The sequence below is a fragment of the Temnothorax nylanderi genome, unplaced genomic scaffold (genome assembly GCF_030848795.1).
Source record: "Temnothorax nylanderi isolate EJ_2023f unplaced genomic scaffold, tnyl_v1.0 TNYL_tig0024_pilon, whole genome shotgun sequence".
Taxonomy (NCBI): Eukaryota; Metazoa; Arthropoda; class Insecta; order Hymenoptera; family Formicidae; genus Temnothorax; species Temnothorax nylanderi.
Genome location: NW_027249086.1, coordinates 557,360 through 574,635, shown reverse-complemented (window position 1 = coordinate 574,635; position 17,276 = coordinate 557,360). Strand labels below are relative to the sequence as shown.

General features: G+C 34.2%; 4 protein-coding genes across 5 annotated transcripts; 1 reads left to right on the top strand and 3 right to left on the bottom strand.

The window, feature by feature from the left end:
• The first annotated feature begins 178 nt into the window (after positions 1-178).
• P53 (p53) lies at positions 179-3,793 on the top strand. Its single transcript, XM_071701020.1, has 3 exons — positions 179-518; positions 639-873; positions 1,530-3,793. Exons 1-3 carry the CDS (start codon positions 427-429, stop codon positions 2,244-2,246), a joined length of 1,044 nt encoding a protein of 347 aa, XP_071557121.1. The 5' UTR covers positions 179-426; the 3' UTR covers positions 2,247-3,793.
• On the bottom strand, positions 2,371-6,414 carry LOC139769717 (uncharacterized). The gene is made up of 4 exons (XM_071701018.1): positions 5,744-6,414; positions 5,293-5,512; positions 4,104-4,943; positions 2,371-3,306 (listed from the first exon to the last, which is right to left on the bottom strand). Exons 1-4 carry the CDS (start codon positions 6,022-6,024, stop codon positions 3,061-3,063), a joined length of 1,587 nt encoding a protein of 528 aa, XP_071557119.1. The 5' UTR covers positions 6,025-6,414; the 3' UTR covers positions 2,371-3,060.
• Positions 6,415-6,456: 42 nt separating this feature from the next.
• Positions 6,457-9,133, bottom strand: LOC139769721 (oxysterol-binding protein-related protein 11). The gene is made up of 2 exons (XM_071701024.1): positions 8,410-9,133; positions 6,457-8,297 (listed from the first exon to the last, which is right to left on the bottom strand). Exons 1-2 carry the CDS (start codon positions 8,639-8,641, stop codon positions 7,945-7,947), a joined length of 585 nt encoding a protein of 194 aa, XP_071557125.1. The 5' UTR covers positions 8,642-9,133; the 3' UTR covers positions 6,457-7,944.
• Positions 9,134-9,244: 111 nt separating this feature from the next.
• Positions 9,245-16,587, bottom strand: Vret (vreteno). 2 transcript variants are annotated; one of them, XM_071701013.1, is made up of 16 exons: positions 16,438-16,587; positions 16,006-16,269; positions 15,630-15,684; positions 15,166-15,452; positions 14,692-14,880; positions 14,490-14,622; positions 14,120-14,286; positions 12,271-13,731; positions 11,940-12,159; positions 11,671-11,859; positions 11,479-11,593; positions 11,205-11,395; positions 10,697-10,925; positions 10,168-10,334; positions 9,843-10,083; positions 9,245-9,771 (listed from the first exon to the last, which is right to left on the bottom strand). In XM_071701013.1, exons 2-16 carry the CDS (start codon positions 16,065-16,067, stop codon positions 9,596-9,598), a joined length of 3,882 nt encoding a protein of 1,293 aa, XP_071557114.1. In that variant the 5' UTR covers positions 16,068-16,269; positions 16,438-16,587; the 3' UTR covers positions 9,245-9,595. The 2 variants fall into 2 exon arrangements, with proteins under 2 accessions (XP_071557114.1, XP_071557115.1); XM_071701014.1 differs by having other exon boundaries at positions 11,358-11,395.
• Between the last annotated feature and the right edge of the window lie 689 nt (positions 16,588-17,276).

The window sequence follows — 17,276 nt, the reverse complement described above, 5'->3', positions numbered from 1 at the left end:
GCTAATCTTACTAATTAAAACGAGCATAAGTTTAATGAGATTCGTTAATTAATTTGGCTAAACTTTGGGAAAAACCATTTGTAGCCGTGAAGTTCGGGCGCGAGTTCGGGCAAACCAAAGGCGGGCAACAGACAGACAGAACCAATCATGCGGCACTCCACATTTGGGTGCGTTTTAAAATGCAATAGCAGTCGTTGCTGAAAATCTATAGCACACGTGACGTGAACTGTAGAGTTAGTAAATTTCGAAACGAACCGTTAGAAAGACTTTTCTCGAATCTCGAATCTCGAATCTCGATCATACGAAACAAAGGAAATGTTGGTCCTAGCGGCGATAGGATAGGGCAGCCTAAACCGGTTGCGTGTTGCGTCAGCCGCATGGTTGTTTCGTTCTTCACTTCTTCAATCCGACTGAAAATTTGCGAATATGTTAGGCGTGAACGGCGTGAACGTTTATTCAGATTCTCAGGAATCTGCATTGATAGACGAAGAAACTTTCAAAGATATAGAGACATCCTTGTAAGTAATTTTTGTTTAATATCGCTTGTTATGCCGGTCCATGATTCTGTATCACGAGTGTACTCTTTCGCACAATAAAGTGATCTCGATTAAATTTGTTCTTCGATTGTTTTCTCAAAGCGGAGGTACTCTGCCAGTAGTACCGGAAAATATACACGAATTGGATGTCTTAGAAGAAAAACCTGACACATTCGCCATGTCTGCGAACGTCTCTGTGGAAAAGAAATTAAAAAGAAAGATAGAAATAGAAGATGATGACAGAGAACATTACTACCCAGGTTTATACAACGATTATTTGGGTTGTCCATTGAATTTCCAGTTTACCATTGGTGATAGCAATGGACAGGATTGGGTGGTAGGTAGACTTTTTGTATGATAAACCATGTATTAAATCCAGATCTTATAATTGTGCAGGAAAGTGTTAAACTGCACTGTGTTTTATTTTTTGAGTTAGATTGAAGTCGACTATCAAATAACATGTACCTACTTGCAGATCAATTCTGCCTCTTGATGGTAAATGCCATTAGTTTTTAATCCTGGTTTAATGTAATTTTTGCATGGGATATTCCATATAAACTGTGAACAATTGTAAATATTACTTGTGAAATTGTGAGGAGATAAAAGTATGGTAAAGGAAGATGAGAGTAAGAGATCTTGTTTGAAAATGTTTCAGTATCTAACCATTAATTGTGTCAATTGTGCTGTAAAAAGTACATAAATCTGCTTAGACTTGACCTTAGCTTTTATACAAGAAATTATCAGACCTGTTTATATCAGAATCATGTTTAAGCAGATTTTGTATATTGCAGATGTAAGCTTTTTCGTGTACCTACTATATAGATTGGTGTTAAATGTATCAAGTGTGCATGATAATTTTCTTTTAACAATGATACATACTAAACTATTTTGCAAATTAAAATTTTATAATTTTTATATGTATAATTCATTATTAACATTCTACATAGTACCAAAAGATTAACAAGTTTATGTTGTTTATTTCTTTGCATACAGTACTCTGAGGTATTGAAAAAATTATATATCAAAATGGAAAAGGTACTACCTTTACGATTTACATGGGAGCCAGCTATGCCCGGTTTATTCTTACGTACAGAATTAGTTTTTCTGTTGGACGAACATAAAAGTGATCCAGTAAAACGATGCTACAATCACGCAGCAATGACCAACTACGTTAATCAAACTATGGAACCAGGCAGAATTAAACATGTAGTCCATTGCGTTAATCATGCTTCAAGTATCTACCAAGAGAAAGATGGATATTTTTCTATTTTAACACCGCTTTGTACACCCGAAGCTGGCTCGCAGTATGTGCCAATGTGCTTCAAGTTTTTTTGCAAAAATAGCTGCCCATCTGGTATGAATCGTAGAGCTACAGAGCTTGTATTCACTTTAGAAAATGAACATAATCAAACTTTAGCTCGTCGAACAATAGTAATAAGAATTTGTAGTTGTCCGAAACGAGACAAACAAAAGGATGAGGCGGAATATGAAGAATCACTGTCGTCCGTTAAACGAAAGCTTTTAACACCGAATAAAAAGATGTCTTATGACAAGCATGTTTATAATGTCGAACTAAATATCGTTGGCAAAGAAAATTGTTTAGCGGTTTATAAATATGCGTATGACATTATGGCCGGTCAAGCTGCGAAAACCGGTCAACATGACGTTTTTAAACCATATATGGATGACATATTAAATCAAATACCATAAGATAATTAATATGAAAACCATATATAACCAAGTTTTATATCTTATCAGTATGCATGTTATAAATGTGCATTTTAATTAACGGTTGCGTTTTATCGATTAAGGAATGGAATTTGTTAAGTATTAATTGTATGAAGTATTAATTTTATTATGAATGTTAAGTAATATTAAGTTGATAACAATATCAGTATTTTTACATAAACACTCTCATGAACGTGAAACACGCTCTTGACAGAACTTTTGTTTCGTGTATGTTTTTTTATAAGCAGTAAATATCTGCAATATGTCTAAACATCTTTTATTCTATATAATTATGTTAGTTTTTTATCAACATTTGTTACTTACTTTTTCAAAAACTTGACTTTTCCGTTTTGACTCGCAAATTTTAGAATACTGCATGTTACTTGTTAATAAATGGAGGAGTAAAAGTCATAGTGGTGTAAGAGTCAAATTTTTTTACATTTTTTCTCGCGTGCATAGATGCAATCTATACAATATACAAATTGCATCTATGCACACGAAAAAATATTTTTAAAAATTTGACTTACACCATTGTGGTTTTTACCTCTCCATATGTTCACTAAGATTTTAAATAAATTATTCATACCTCATAGATAGTAGTAAATACTAATACCTTTCCAAGATAACTATTATTAATACGCTATGTATTATCACTCGTTAAATCATCATATCAATGATAAATAAATACTTTTGTTCGTAATAGATTTTTCATGATAGATTTGTGATTAATTCTTTTAATATACATTTTGCGTTAGAATTAATAAATTTGTTAGAAATAACAGATATAGCGTTTTCTTCACATGTATAATCTATCGTGTGCTCCATATTCTGACATTTGTATTTCGATGGTCTTCAACAGTAATGCGTTTGGCAATGGAGCAATATGTTGTGAAGACAACGTTGCAGTATCCTCGAGACTCGCCACGTGTCTTCGCAATTGTACTTCTGTACCATTGTCACCCCAAGCGTGCAATGTCCATTCCCATATGCTATTTAAACACGTCTTAGGAGGATATGTCATCCATGCCATTTCCTCTTCGTACTATACATAAAAAAAATGTGATTTTTACATCTCTTAAATAAATATTCCGCGCATTTTCGTGTATCGTCAACTACATAACGCAAAGCGTTTTCCAAGATAATGACATATATGATTATATAACATTATGATATGTAATATTTTAACTACTTTGTAGAGTAGATCTTGATATCCTCAAACTTTGATAGTGCCAGATAAAAGTAATCAAATCTCATATTTATTTGTGTGTGCATGTATGTTACCACATTTATGTAGATGTCACATTTTTTTATCTCATATATTCTCTTGTTCCATTTTTGTTGCATGCGTATAAATATGTATCAATAAGAAATGATTTATGTGTTTGATCTAAATTTTAATGTGTATGCGTTTTCAAAAAATATAATCTATTTCTAGGATGTACAATTTTTATATCAATATATACGAATATTTTTAATAATAAGAGTAATATTAAGATTGATAACATTAAATTCTAACTGATTGTATTGGATACAGTTTTATACTTTATAATTTCAGATAAATAAAACTTTTTATATACATTCAAATAAATATTTAATCCGAATGAGATATTTAAAAAACTTAAGAAATAAATACCCTTTCTCTGTACCCCAACAGATACGTATAATTGAAACGCTCTTATAATGTAATGATATAAACTTTGTTTGAATCGAATTTTTATCATCTCTTATCGATTTCTTTGCAGGGACACTTTACCGTAAAGGATTAAAATAAAAGAATGAAAAATATCGCCTTCACACAAATGAGGGAGGAGAAATTGTTTCGTGTTAAAGATGTTATACCTGGAAAAAAAATATATTGCTTCCATGATGGAATATATAAAGAGCGTCGCGTCCGAAAGGAAGTGGAAGTGGGATCCTTGCGTTTCCAGAATAAAAATGAACTTGCGGCACCGCGTGAATTCTGATATGTTCCATCAGCGAGTCAGACGTCACTACTTCTCTGCAAGATTGCAAAAGCGGACATGTCAACTGTATACCAGACACAGAATCCGTAGAGCCGCCCCAGATCGGCGTCCGGGGCAGACTCAGCGATTGCTGACTGACATTCATCGCGGATGATTCGACAATTTGCGAAGAAGCGTCATTGACATGAACTTCGTTGTCTCTCGACAGCTCGCCGGTACTGGCTGACTTGGCGCGATCGTTCAAGGATAATCGCACGGGTAAATTGTTGGCATCTGTCATTCCATTAGGAATCGCAGCTTCTTTCGACATTTCAGATACTCGAATTAGATTATCCACGGAAGCAGCTTTTTCTCTGCCTCCGAGCAACAATCTGGCCAATAAGAATTGCCTCGGTTTCAACGTGGCGCAATTATTCTTTGACTGATTTACGACCGGAGTCTCTTGTCTCTTGCTACTTTTACCGAACAATTGGTCACGTAAGTTACAACGATCGGTTGTGACGGGTGCCTTGTTATTATCCATGTTGAAGGCATCGCGAAGTGCTCTATGTAATTTATCTGCGAGAAGGCATCGGCCCTGGCCAAGCCGGACTCTGCAGACTGGACAACGCGTCGTCTTCGGCCTGCAGACGACACACAGGATGTGACCGTGAACGCATTGCGAGACTGGAGGAGCGGCGCTTTCCAAGCAAATCGGACATTCCAAGGCGCGGACCTAAAAAGAAAAAATTTCATGAAAAATATTGAAACAGTTTCTAGATGCTCCACTCAAAATTTAAAACAAAACCTTTATTTATTGGTACATTAAAAGTTTTTTATTCTGGACGGAGGGAATGGATCATGTATATTATAGCTTACAGTTTAAATTTGGATTATTAATCATTAGCATCCTAAATTAATGGTTGATAATTATGTTGTTAAAGATAGAAGATTGATAGTAGGAGTTAATAGTTGTAGGTTATATTTCTGAAGTAATAAATCTGCCACTGAACAAATAAATGATCAATAAAAATAAAAAAGAAAAAACAATGGTCCCGATATTGAGTTATAGAATGCATACGCACCGTTCCTGATAATGCATTTGCAAGATTTCTGGCTACATTTGGTAGTGGACCCTTCAGGGCTAGCCCAGTATCATTCTGTTCATCTTCTTGATGCGCGTATCTCCAAATGAGGAAATTTATATCTTGAACACCTTCCTCATTACGAATTAAAGTAGCGACGTCTTTGATCTTTAACCCTAACAAATCGGTGTCGTCAACGCCCAATAAACAATCGCCCGCTCTGATGGAATATAACGAGAAAATAATTTATGTGAATCAAATGTGAAATTAATTTACGCTAAAATATACACGTGGTTCTTAATATAATATAAAATTATTATCTCATATCAATGTATAATTTAACAAAAGAAATATATATTTATATTTTTAAATATGTATTGGACTTTTATATACTCTTTCATATCCACGATATAAGTATTCGATAGTTTTAAAAAGACTAAATAAAACTCACTTCAATCCTGCTAGGTCGGCAGGACTATTATTCTCGACATAGCCGACCCACGGATACGGATCCCATTTCGATTTAGTCAAGTGAAATCCGCAAGATTTACCATGCATATATGATTCCACGTTGATTTTCCGCATTTTAAGGACCATCTTTCCTGGCGGAAGTAGATTCACATCCTCTATGGGCAGAGATGTTACAATCTTCACACCTGCCGCTTCCGTCAGGAGTTCGGGATACGAGAAATGCGGCATGTTCCTTCGCACTTTATTATTATTATTATTCATTATTATATGTATATAAGGGGCAAAAGTTTTACTTCACGTTACTTCAAATTAGCTCAGTTTTTGACTTCACTCTTCAATGAATTCTTTTTAACGACGAAGGAGTATAAATATTTCGTTCGGATAAATATTTCGAAATTCTTTTTCATATATAATAGAAAATTAATTTGCAATTTATCCATCGACTTTAATTGGTCGATACGTATTAATTCAGTTTTGATCTTCGAGGCTCGTTGAGCAAAAGCAGTACTGCCGTGGAAGCACTGGACCACGTCTGATCTCTTAGCGAAAGAGAAAAGTCACTCGCTTGTTTACCTTCACCCATTTACATGCTCTTGACATTGGAACTTACGTCATATTACGATGAGACATACGTCGTTTGCCTTTTATCCCAATGTATCGATGCTTTTTTAGAAATAATATTTTCCATGAAAATTACATTTCTTACAACCATTATATTCCAATTAAATATAATATGTACATACATGGCAGTCTTTATAATATGTGGAAATTGAATAATACTTTAATTAAAGCAAAAATTAAATGATATCATGTACTAATTTATAAAAATAATTGCGTTAACAATCGTAATAACGCAAACTTTATAATACATTTTTATAACACAGGCAAACGCAATAATACATTTTATACGTATTTGACTATCACCATTTGATATCGTAAGAAATCAGCTTTTATATGAAGCAAACAGGTCTAGGGGAATGTATTATATATAATTATTTCGCTTAATAAAACCTAGATATATATACATGTATGTTTTGTACAACATTCTAATAGAATTAATACGTAATATATATATCTTGCATTTTTCACTTATGTGGTATTGTTACTTTGGAAGAATATACATCGAGATTGTCATTGGCAGAGCCAGATTGAAATGGCAAACAGCAATCGTTTCTATATGCATTGTCGAGAGTATATATTGTGTAATTAAATCATAATACGCGACTGTAGGAAGATCAAACGTAGAGAAACATTGTAACATAAAAAATATTACTGTCTTTATTATATAGTGATATAATATACTGATTAACTTTCAAAAAAAGAATCTATTATTAAAATTTAATAGGACAAGTTTAAGAAAACTGTAGTCCCTTCGTGATTGAATGAAAATAGCATAAGGGCCTACTAATCATTAGCATTTTATTTGCAATATGTAAAAAAATTAACTACTTTTGTAAAAGTTAAATTAGTTATCATCTAAATAACGAAGAGCTAAGAATCGTGACAGGATATTCGTGTCGATAATAATATTTCTGTGTGAATTTTTATATTCCGAATCAGTAAACTGCGCGCCGAATATTTTTCGATCTTGGAGCACAGCTTTAGTTTTGCCGGCACAGTAAATCTACATACTTCCTGGCTGAGATAATATTTTTCGCAATAAATTCTTTAAATTTCTTTACGGTGATTTAATCATAGGGATGCTGAGGGTTTAAGTATGTGGATTTACTGTTCCGGCAAAACTGGAGCTGTGTTTCAAGATCGAAAAATATTCGGCGCGTAGTTCACTGAGTTGAAATATAAAAATTCACACAGAAATATTATTATCGACCCGAACATTCTGTCACGGATCTTAGACCTTTGTTATTTAGGTGATTTCTAATCGTGCGAGCCTTCTTGTATTATTTAAATTAGTTAATTACTTAAAATCAATTGTTATTCAACATTTACTTATTAAAAATATTACGATAATTAATTACGATAGATATAATGGCAAGAGGTATCAATTTCGTCTTTAATTGTGTACGTCTAAAGTCAGCCCTAATTGTGGATAACTACATAATTGTTCAAAATAAAATGATATGAATATTGCGCAACGGGGAAGGTAATCTTACGTATTAGCAGGTATAAAAAATCTTAATATAGATAAGCGTAAAAAATATATGAATATGAATAAATTTCCTACTGATATAATATATTGAGACATTGGCCCAGTGTGTGCAAAGTGGTGTGCGCCATAGCTTTGAGAACTAAGAGATCTGAGTCCAGATGCAGATCCGAGTTATCGATGGATTGCGCTAAGGCAAGATTGTGCTTCTCCACTTTCCGCAAGTGCTCCTGGCAATTGGCAAAGGCGTCCAACACTTCCAGCTTAACGACAGGATTCCTACTCGAATTCCCAGAATGTTCTCTTGGTGGCAATGGGGGATGGCTGCTAGCTATCGCTCTAGTATACATCTCTGTAACTGCCCGTAGCTTATCCACCCATTCCTGGCGTGCTCGTGCATCTGTGGCCCGTAGTTTGATCATGTCACCTGGAAGGATATCGGGAACTCAATAGTCAAATTGAATCAAACATTCATATTTATTATAAGAGGAACTCAGCAATCACAGATTTGGTTTACTATTACTATTAGCTAGACCTACCAGTAGCGGAATTGACGGTGAACGTGTTGGAATCCTCATCACTGGGGGCTATTACAGCTCCGGCTAGATATATCGAACACCGTGGCCTCTGATTCTTCTCAGACTCGCTAAGGAAGTAATGTAGCTCGCCGGTCTCCGGACTCAAAATGAACCAACGGTACTGCCAGCCTTTCATAGCATTTGTATACTTGTGCAGCAAACCCTCGTAAGGGTGCCTCGTTTGCACGTTCATCGTTTACCACTCTCGCTTCTTGGAAGCCTTTTATTTACAACAGGTGAACAACAAGAATCTCGCGGGAGATACGTCATCTGAGCCAGAGCGATCGTGCTCAGCTGATATTCAGAGAGAGGTTAGGTCGTCGTGAGGAAAAAAAAGAAAGAAAAGGGTTAAGATTCTATCATTATGAATATGTGTTGTACTACGTACTACACAAGTACAATTATATATTCCATTGTTTCACTTGCAACCAGGGGCTCGATTCTCAGCTCGGTGTTTCAATTTTCAATCTCTCGAACGATAAAATATTTCCACTGAAAGTTCCTCTTTCTCTATGTGGAGGTGATCAGAAAACAAATGATGCGAGATCACGTGCAAATAGATAATTGTACATACATGTGAGATACAGTAAAAAAAAATATGACTCAGATTTTACAAGAAAAATACATGCTACATAGGCTGCGTTTGGAAACGTCACCCGGGTATACTCTTCTCTTTCTATCTCACCGAGTCTCACTCGGGTGACGTTTCCGAACGCAGCCATAGATTTCGTAATTCTCACAAAAATAATTTAAATCGTCAATAAATATGTAGGGAAAGACATTTCCATGATAGATATACGTTATATAGTCATTTTTTTTTTATTAAGAATACAAAAGTTTTTTCCATTTTAAAGCTAAATATTTGTAGCAAAAAAAAAAAGATTAAGATTATCTTCGCAAACATAATACATTGAAATAAAACTGCTCTTTTGAGAAACAAAACATGATAACAGCAGACTAAAGTTGTCAAATAAAAATATATATGTAATAGTCAAATATAATACTCAAATATGTAACTGTCCGCTGTTTAAAATACATAAATGAAGAGAGTCAAATCATATAACGGTTTAAGACCAAAAATAGTCTTAATCCTGCACAAGATCACATAATCCGTAAAATTATACGTAAATTAAAATGTTTACAAAGACTACACGAGACCACTTTTGATTAACGCGTCGCGAACCTCTGGCAACTCGACTTTATAATGGTAGTCTCCAATGAGTTCTACAATTTTAATCTTGATGGTCGAGTCTTGTGTTAACTCGTCTATTTTCCTCTGTACGGCTTCTGAATACTCTCCATTACTGTCGACTGGTGCCAAATCTATAATAAGCAATAGATAAGTTTATAAGATTTATCGTATCCTTTAACTTACCAACAACTCTGATACTTACTGACAATCGTACAAAAATTTGCCAATACTTTAGGTACGATAAAGTCTTTAGGCATCAGTCTTATATTCTTATGCTCCACTGATTCTGTGTTCCCCCAATCAATAAATGAAATTTGAGATGTCGTGTGCGATTCCTTAGGATTGAGGCATACGGCTCGATACCATGCTTCCTCGTACAACGCCAAACATAATTCGTTCACTCTTGGTATATAATATTCCGTTTTCTCGCAATATTCTTTCAACTACAACGAAATAAAATTGCATTATTGTATAATGCAATAAAAATGCATTAACATATAAATATTTCATGATAACACATTATTTACCATCGTGGGCATCACTTGAGAGATGTGAGTCATTAATTCAACATCGACAGAACTCGTCATGTACATGGTTCGAGCATCCTTTTTACACAGTATCGCTGCATTTACTGTTTCACCTACACGTCCTAAACTTGCGCTTTCAATATCATCTATCATGTAGCATGTGTTGTCTGTATAAGAAAAATGATAAATTTATAATTCTTATTTTGTAAAATGTATAGAATTATAAATTATGACAGAACATATACATCAAAATGGCCAAGGTAATTGAAATATAAAGAAAAAGTAATGTAATATATCTCTGTAACGTAAGAATGTAATATATAATTGATCTATCAACCAATTTTCATTGAATAAAAATAATTATCTTGCACGCTAAAACTTTCAAGTGCCTCACATTAAGGGAGTCATATTGAAAGGTAGACTTAAGTAGCAGCATGATCTAAAGTCTTTGTATAACAAATTGTGATGAGAAACAAATATGTGTTACGTTACTTTCTAAAAATCTTGTCTAATTTGTGATTATCATTACCATCATTTTCTTTTTTCCATCCTGGAATTAACAGCTGATTTATTTTATCATTAACACATTCCCCTGTAAGCATCGTCAAACGAACTCCATCCTTGGGTGATGTACCTTCGTATGTACATACCAGGGGCACTTCTTTGCCCGTTAAATTGCGAAGATAAAGGTCAACTTCTGGGTTGCTGGGTACGTCACGAGGAATGTCTTTTAAGATTATTTTTCTAGCACAGCCTTGCTACAAAAACACATATAGACATTATCTTAATATTCAATGATATAACGTATATATTTTTTATTGTCTTAGGGCATCTTGATATTCAATGATTAACGTAATTTTTTTGTCTTAGGGCCTATCCAGACAAACTTGCATAGGTGCATAAGCATATGCGTAAGGAAATGGATTGGTCCATTCCCTTATGCACATGTATATGGATCAATTTTCTTATGCTCATGTTTAAGCGCTATGCAAATTTGTCTGGATATACCCTTAGCATGCAAGTATATCAACCAATACCAATGAATCGCATGCTGGCATGGCTTTAAGATCTTTTATGTCAATTATGTCTATATTGCCAAAATCAGTGTATGCTATCGTAGCTTTATCATTCTCCACGTTAAGTACTATTGCACGATAACTATTGCCATCAAAATCAAATGGTGCAATTACTATTTGTTGAAGAACTGGAGGCTCGGTTAGATGCGGTGCTGCAATCAAGTAGAAAAAATAATTTGTAATTATCATATAACTATCAATTTATCTCATTACATTATTTAATCAGTTATTTTACCTGTTTGTGCATATTGTGCGACGGTTTGCATAACATTGTTGTAATATTCTACTTCTTCCTCGTCTAAAGACCGTACAAACATATAATAATGATTTCGATAACTTGTAAGACATACCTGAAATCATAGTCAATAAAAACAATGAAATTTCAAACCACGTTAACGGTAAATATACTGACGTTGACATGTCAAACCTTAGATCCACTTTTTAATATTTTAATAGGAATCGGCGAGTTCACTGTGGGTTTCCTCACCACAGCCTGTATCAAGACCTCAGAGCCTGATTCACAGCCCTCAGAGTTTATACTTATTTCTATCTCAAGACTTTCTTGCTTGTGGCTCTTCTCATTCAAGACCGCTGTGAACTCGTATAATTCTTCCTCCTTGTAACATATCAAAGTAAAAATCTGTGTATCTATATCCGTATCTATATCTGTATATAAAATGTTTTAAAGGTACTTACCTGCAATTCGATGCCAGAATGGTTTATTTCGCACATAACTCCAAGAGCACAAATATTCAAATACTTTTTGGGACATGGCAAAATTTTATCTGCTGGTTTAATTCTTGCCTCGTCTATTGCAACAATGGACAACTTGGATGATGTTTCGGGACATACCGAAACGTATCCCCTGTACCAGCCATCAGAACACTTACCGCAAACTAACTCTTCTAGTTTTGGCCTAAAAAGTAAAATACTTTATTTATTCCAATTTGTGCTTAATGATATACAGTAATTATTAAAAAAATTGATAGTATATATTTATAAATTTTATATATATACACATACGTACTTGTAATCTGTATCTGCTTGTACTGTTGAACAGTCTTCTTGCATGTCATTGAAAATCATCGTAACTTCGGTACTGTAAATTTCTGGGCTCAAATTTGCGTAGTAAACGTTCTTTCGCGAAGTTTTATAAGTTTGTATGACGCCCTTAATTTGCAATTCAGAAGCAGCTTTTTGTTTCAACAAATCAGCCAAAGCATCCAAGACGTTAGGTATTTGAACGGTGGAAGCTTTTGTACTTTTATTTGATGATACTTTATCATTTTTTTGTGGCATCAACTTTTTCACTGCACCATTTGACGCACTTTCTGTTGTACGTGAAGATAAACTTTCCAATTGTTCTTGCACTTCTACTATTATCGTTTTGTCAGAATCTATGGACAACATTCTAACAGAAATGGTCTCGCCTACTTGTAGATTTCTATACTGATCACTTGTGCCTTGCGTCAAGCGAATTTTTCGAGCAAATTTTGGAGCTTTAGCCAGGTCTCCTATATCTCTGGTCTCATCGTCTTTTTTCAATATTTTATCGTTACCATAGTCAATAAAATTGACCTTAGTAGGATTCAGGGATATTACCATAGCTCTATACCAATCATCATCATAGAGCACACCGTAAACTTCACCGATAATCGGCTGCATCTTACGTGATTTCTTTATGACATCTTGTAACTCCAACATTAACTTTACACATGCACTTTTATCCTCTACTTTGTTTATCCAATATTCACCATTACCCAGAGATATTATAACTTCCACAGCTATAAATTTTGTTTTTGATAAATGTGTATCTTTATAAAAATCGTTGTTCATTGAGTTATTGCAGGAAGCACTAGTTCCTGGTCTATTGGCATTTTCCTTGCCATTATGGCAAGCAGAGTTTTTGTCACTTTGGAAGCCGTTTTTTTTAGGCCGATTTCGGTCATTATTGTAAGTTTTGTCTCTTACATTGCTATTATTATATTTTTCTTTGTTAAGATTAGCTCTGTTTGAATCACTTTGATAATTACGACTATGACGACTTCGGTCAGTGGAGCTAGATGTTGGAGAGCACTCATTATTTTTTCTCGACTGATTAGTACTCTCGTTAGTATTGTCATATTTACGCAATCGATGTTGTTGAGAAAATTCTTTGGTGTTTGTAACATTTACTACTGGTTGGTCTGTCACTTTAGTTTGAGATACATTTATATCATTATCATGTTGACCAGATGAATATATATCTTGGGTACCATTATTCATAGAATTACATGTAACATCTGTATTATTCTTATCCATGTCTGTATTCATATTACTCGAGTTTTCCACTCGCACTGCATTAATCGTATTGGGCCGTCGCAGTTTTACATCATTAGATTTAGCAGTTTTATTAATTATATTTGGTATTGGTGTCTTCTTTGTTTGATTTACATCTTGATTAATTTTCAATGATGACATACCACCAATCGGTTCTTCCACTAATGCCCTGTGAAAAAAAATTTATAACTAAAAGTTTAGTTGTGATTGATAACACCGGAATAATGGACTGAAGTAAATGAATTAAATGTGGTTTTTAATATAGAATTTGTCTACTTTATTATGTTACTTAATCGTAATAAAGAACAATCACATTAATGTGCAAACAATATTTTTCTAAAAGAAAACTAGCATTAAAAAATATGTATAGATATCAATTTGCATATCTAAAAATTTTATTTACTGATCTGCATAAATTTAAGTATGATTTATATTTAACTATAATTAGTTTAATTTATAATTACTAAGTTGTTTAACTTATTTAACTTAATTTATAATTAAACTACAATAAAGTTAAATATACAAATATAGATAACTTAATACAAATATATAATTACGGAATACGTTCACACTCATCCTGATGTCGTGGCCAATCTTCCAATTGACAAGCTTTGCTACAATAATACGTACGGCATTTTTCACAATGTTTAGTTGTTTTCGTGGAACAAACGGAGCAGCTTGTTACTCCATTCTTAAGCTTATCTTCGGAATATTCATATAATCCCTGCAAAAAATAAACATTAATACTCAATTATTTCTCTAACATAAATTATATCATTAGTTAAATCAATTTCAACAATGGAACAAATAACTCAACATATATTATACTTAAAATATAATCAAACGTATATAAACACAATATATACTAAACATGTAACACATTTTTTCTAACTTTTATATTAATCTTATATCTGCGTAATTTCGTACGTTCTTTCGTTGTTCGTATATTTTTGAAATACATTCTTCAATCTTAGGATATGGTTCTGGATATTCGTACATCGTATAACCGCGTCCAAGAGAAACGTGTCTTTTTCCATCTGGCGTGACAGTTATCACACCCCTGAAATAAGATGCCATGTAAAATACAGTAAATTTAAACAGTTGTTACATTGTATTGTATTTGTTGAACCTTGTCCATAATTTATTTGTGCTCGCATAAGGATCTTCAACCTCAACCTCATGAACGCCAAGTGTTTGCGAGAATGAAGGCAAAGATGATCCACAGTCTACATATCTGTACATATCAGGTACAGCCACTGGTTGTGACAACACATGTTTACGGAGTGCATTTATCACTTGACCACGACCCATATTCCGACTAAAATTAAATATATATTATATTATATACATTATATACGATTACATTCTCACACTATATACATAAAAAATATATACACATATTCTCGATTTATATTTAACATAAAAAATATTTTCTATTACTTGAAACGTGGTTGATATCATATATCTCTTTCAAATAATTTAAAACACAATTTATTTGTACATATAAAAAAACCAAGATAAAATATGCTTAAATATTAATTTGATCATATTTGATCGTAACTATTTTAATATTTCAATAATTGCTAATGTTGATAACGCTTACTATTTTATATCGTTGGGAATAGGCGACGAATCTGCAGTGTTTACTACTTTTGGTCTTTCAAGAGTTTCAGATAAATCTAATTTTTGCTCTTCCTTTGTAGAAGATCTCTCCTTTGCAAGTGACACTTTTAGATATAATGGTTTTTTATTATTGAGTTCTCGTATAGCAAGTTCGGCGTCACGATATTTTCCATACGTAACATAAGCCCACGTAGCATTACGTGCCCCACGAAGATAGAACATTGCAGTGATTTCACCATACTGACTAAAAATATCTCTGACGGCATCCTTAAAGATCATCACGTTTCATGTTATTAAATAAATAGATATGTTAATCTATATAGATATATAATATTAATTTCAAAAGTATGACTAACAATATGGAATTTGTGAATCAAGTCGTGTTACTAACAAAGAATGTTTTAATAATTATAATTTACAACTAAATAGATTGATGGATCATACCTGATTCAACTCTATTGGCAAACTTTTCACATATAGCGTGTATTCTGTGTCCATCCTGTAAATAAAATTAAAAATATAAAAGAAAATTGTGTGCAAGATATAGATTTATACAAATTATCACCCCATTGAAGATATGGAGTTAAATTAAAAGAAGCGTAATGGAAGCCATGCACTACATGGTATTTGTAATTTCAAAGATACATATACATATCACATTATTAGCTGATACACTTCTCAAGTTACACAAGGTCTAAGAGCGCATATTACGAAATTATTTAATATAAAATATATAATTTAATAGATGATTCTCTTTGATTATGCAACGTGCCATTCCAAGCAGATTCATTTATTCAATTTATGCTTTCTTCGTTCTTACCGATCAACAACTGGCATTCGCTCGGCATTCGTATCACCATCGAAGCCATCGAAGTACGCCATATTGCGCACAATGCTAATATCACGTTTGCCAAGTTGTAAAGGAACCAAATTCCTTTCCTCCTTAACAATATGTAGTACCGGAAGAATAATAATCTTCCACAGGAGGCCGTTCTTCCACTGCTCAGACAACAGCAACTAGAAGGCGTGATTATTATATTCACGCACGCGGCCGCAGGATTAACATCGAAGGACACTGGTTGACCTGCAAGACCGGTACAACGTTAACGCTACGTGATGCAAAGCCAGAAATACGTAAAAAAAAAAACCATTAACGCGGAGAAAAAGAGCCGTAGAGCAACACGTTCGCGCAACCGTGCAACCACGTCTATACTCTATAACAGAAAACCGCCTATGAAAGAAAGATACGAACGGTTCGAATGGATGAATCTCCAAGAGGCAAAAAATAGCGGGAAGCGGGAGACGCAACAACACGCACACCACTCTGGTTCTGAGTTCTGAACTCCTGCCCACTTCTGCCTCCTGCACACAGGTTGCTGAAACACGCTCGCTACGCGGTAGGAAGGGGTAGTAGCCAATAAAATTGGTTCTTACGAAAAAACGGCACGTTGATTGGCTACCGCGTCGCTTCTTGCTCGTCCTTTCGGCTGCACTTTCTGCACTCAAATCAAAACCAACGCCCTTCGAGTTCGGCGAAGTGAAACAATAGAACGAACGAACGCGATTTTAGGCGCCCTAAAGCCAAGGCGCCCAGAGGACACTATCTCGTCAAGCGCTAGACATATTACGTTGCATCATCTTTCTCACGTTGCATCGGGTAACGTGGATGCGAAAACCCGCGATGTACTACCATGGCAAGCTATATGTATCTACATACATACAAGACGAATGACGTAATATTGGTATAAGTTTCGTTCAAGAATTGCTTAGCTCAGCAGCCTTTTATCTTTTTCCTCGTAGTTGGCGTATTCTGTTTCAAGGGGCTCTTATTTTTCTCTTTCATTCTAATCCCTCGAGGTGCGGTAATCATTGTTGCGAGGACCGTACAAAAAATTTCGAGAATCATGCAACGAAAATTATTCATTTTAGCGGAAAAGTATCGTACTGATAATTAAGTATTATGGCAAAACCCTTATTATTCGTATCGTGTGCGCGATCAACAACAATCGAGTGTAGTACAACGTACAGCGCTACATTCAGCGGAAACACGCCATTCAAAATTTATTACGTGACCACGTGTTCACGTTAGGC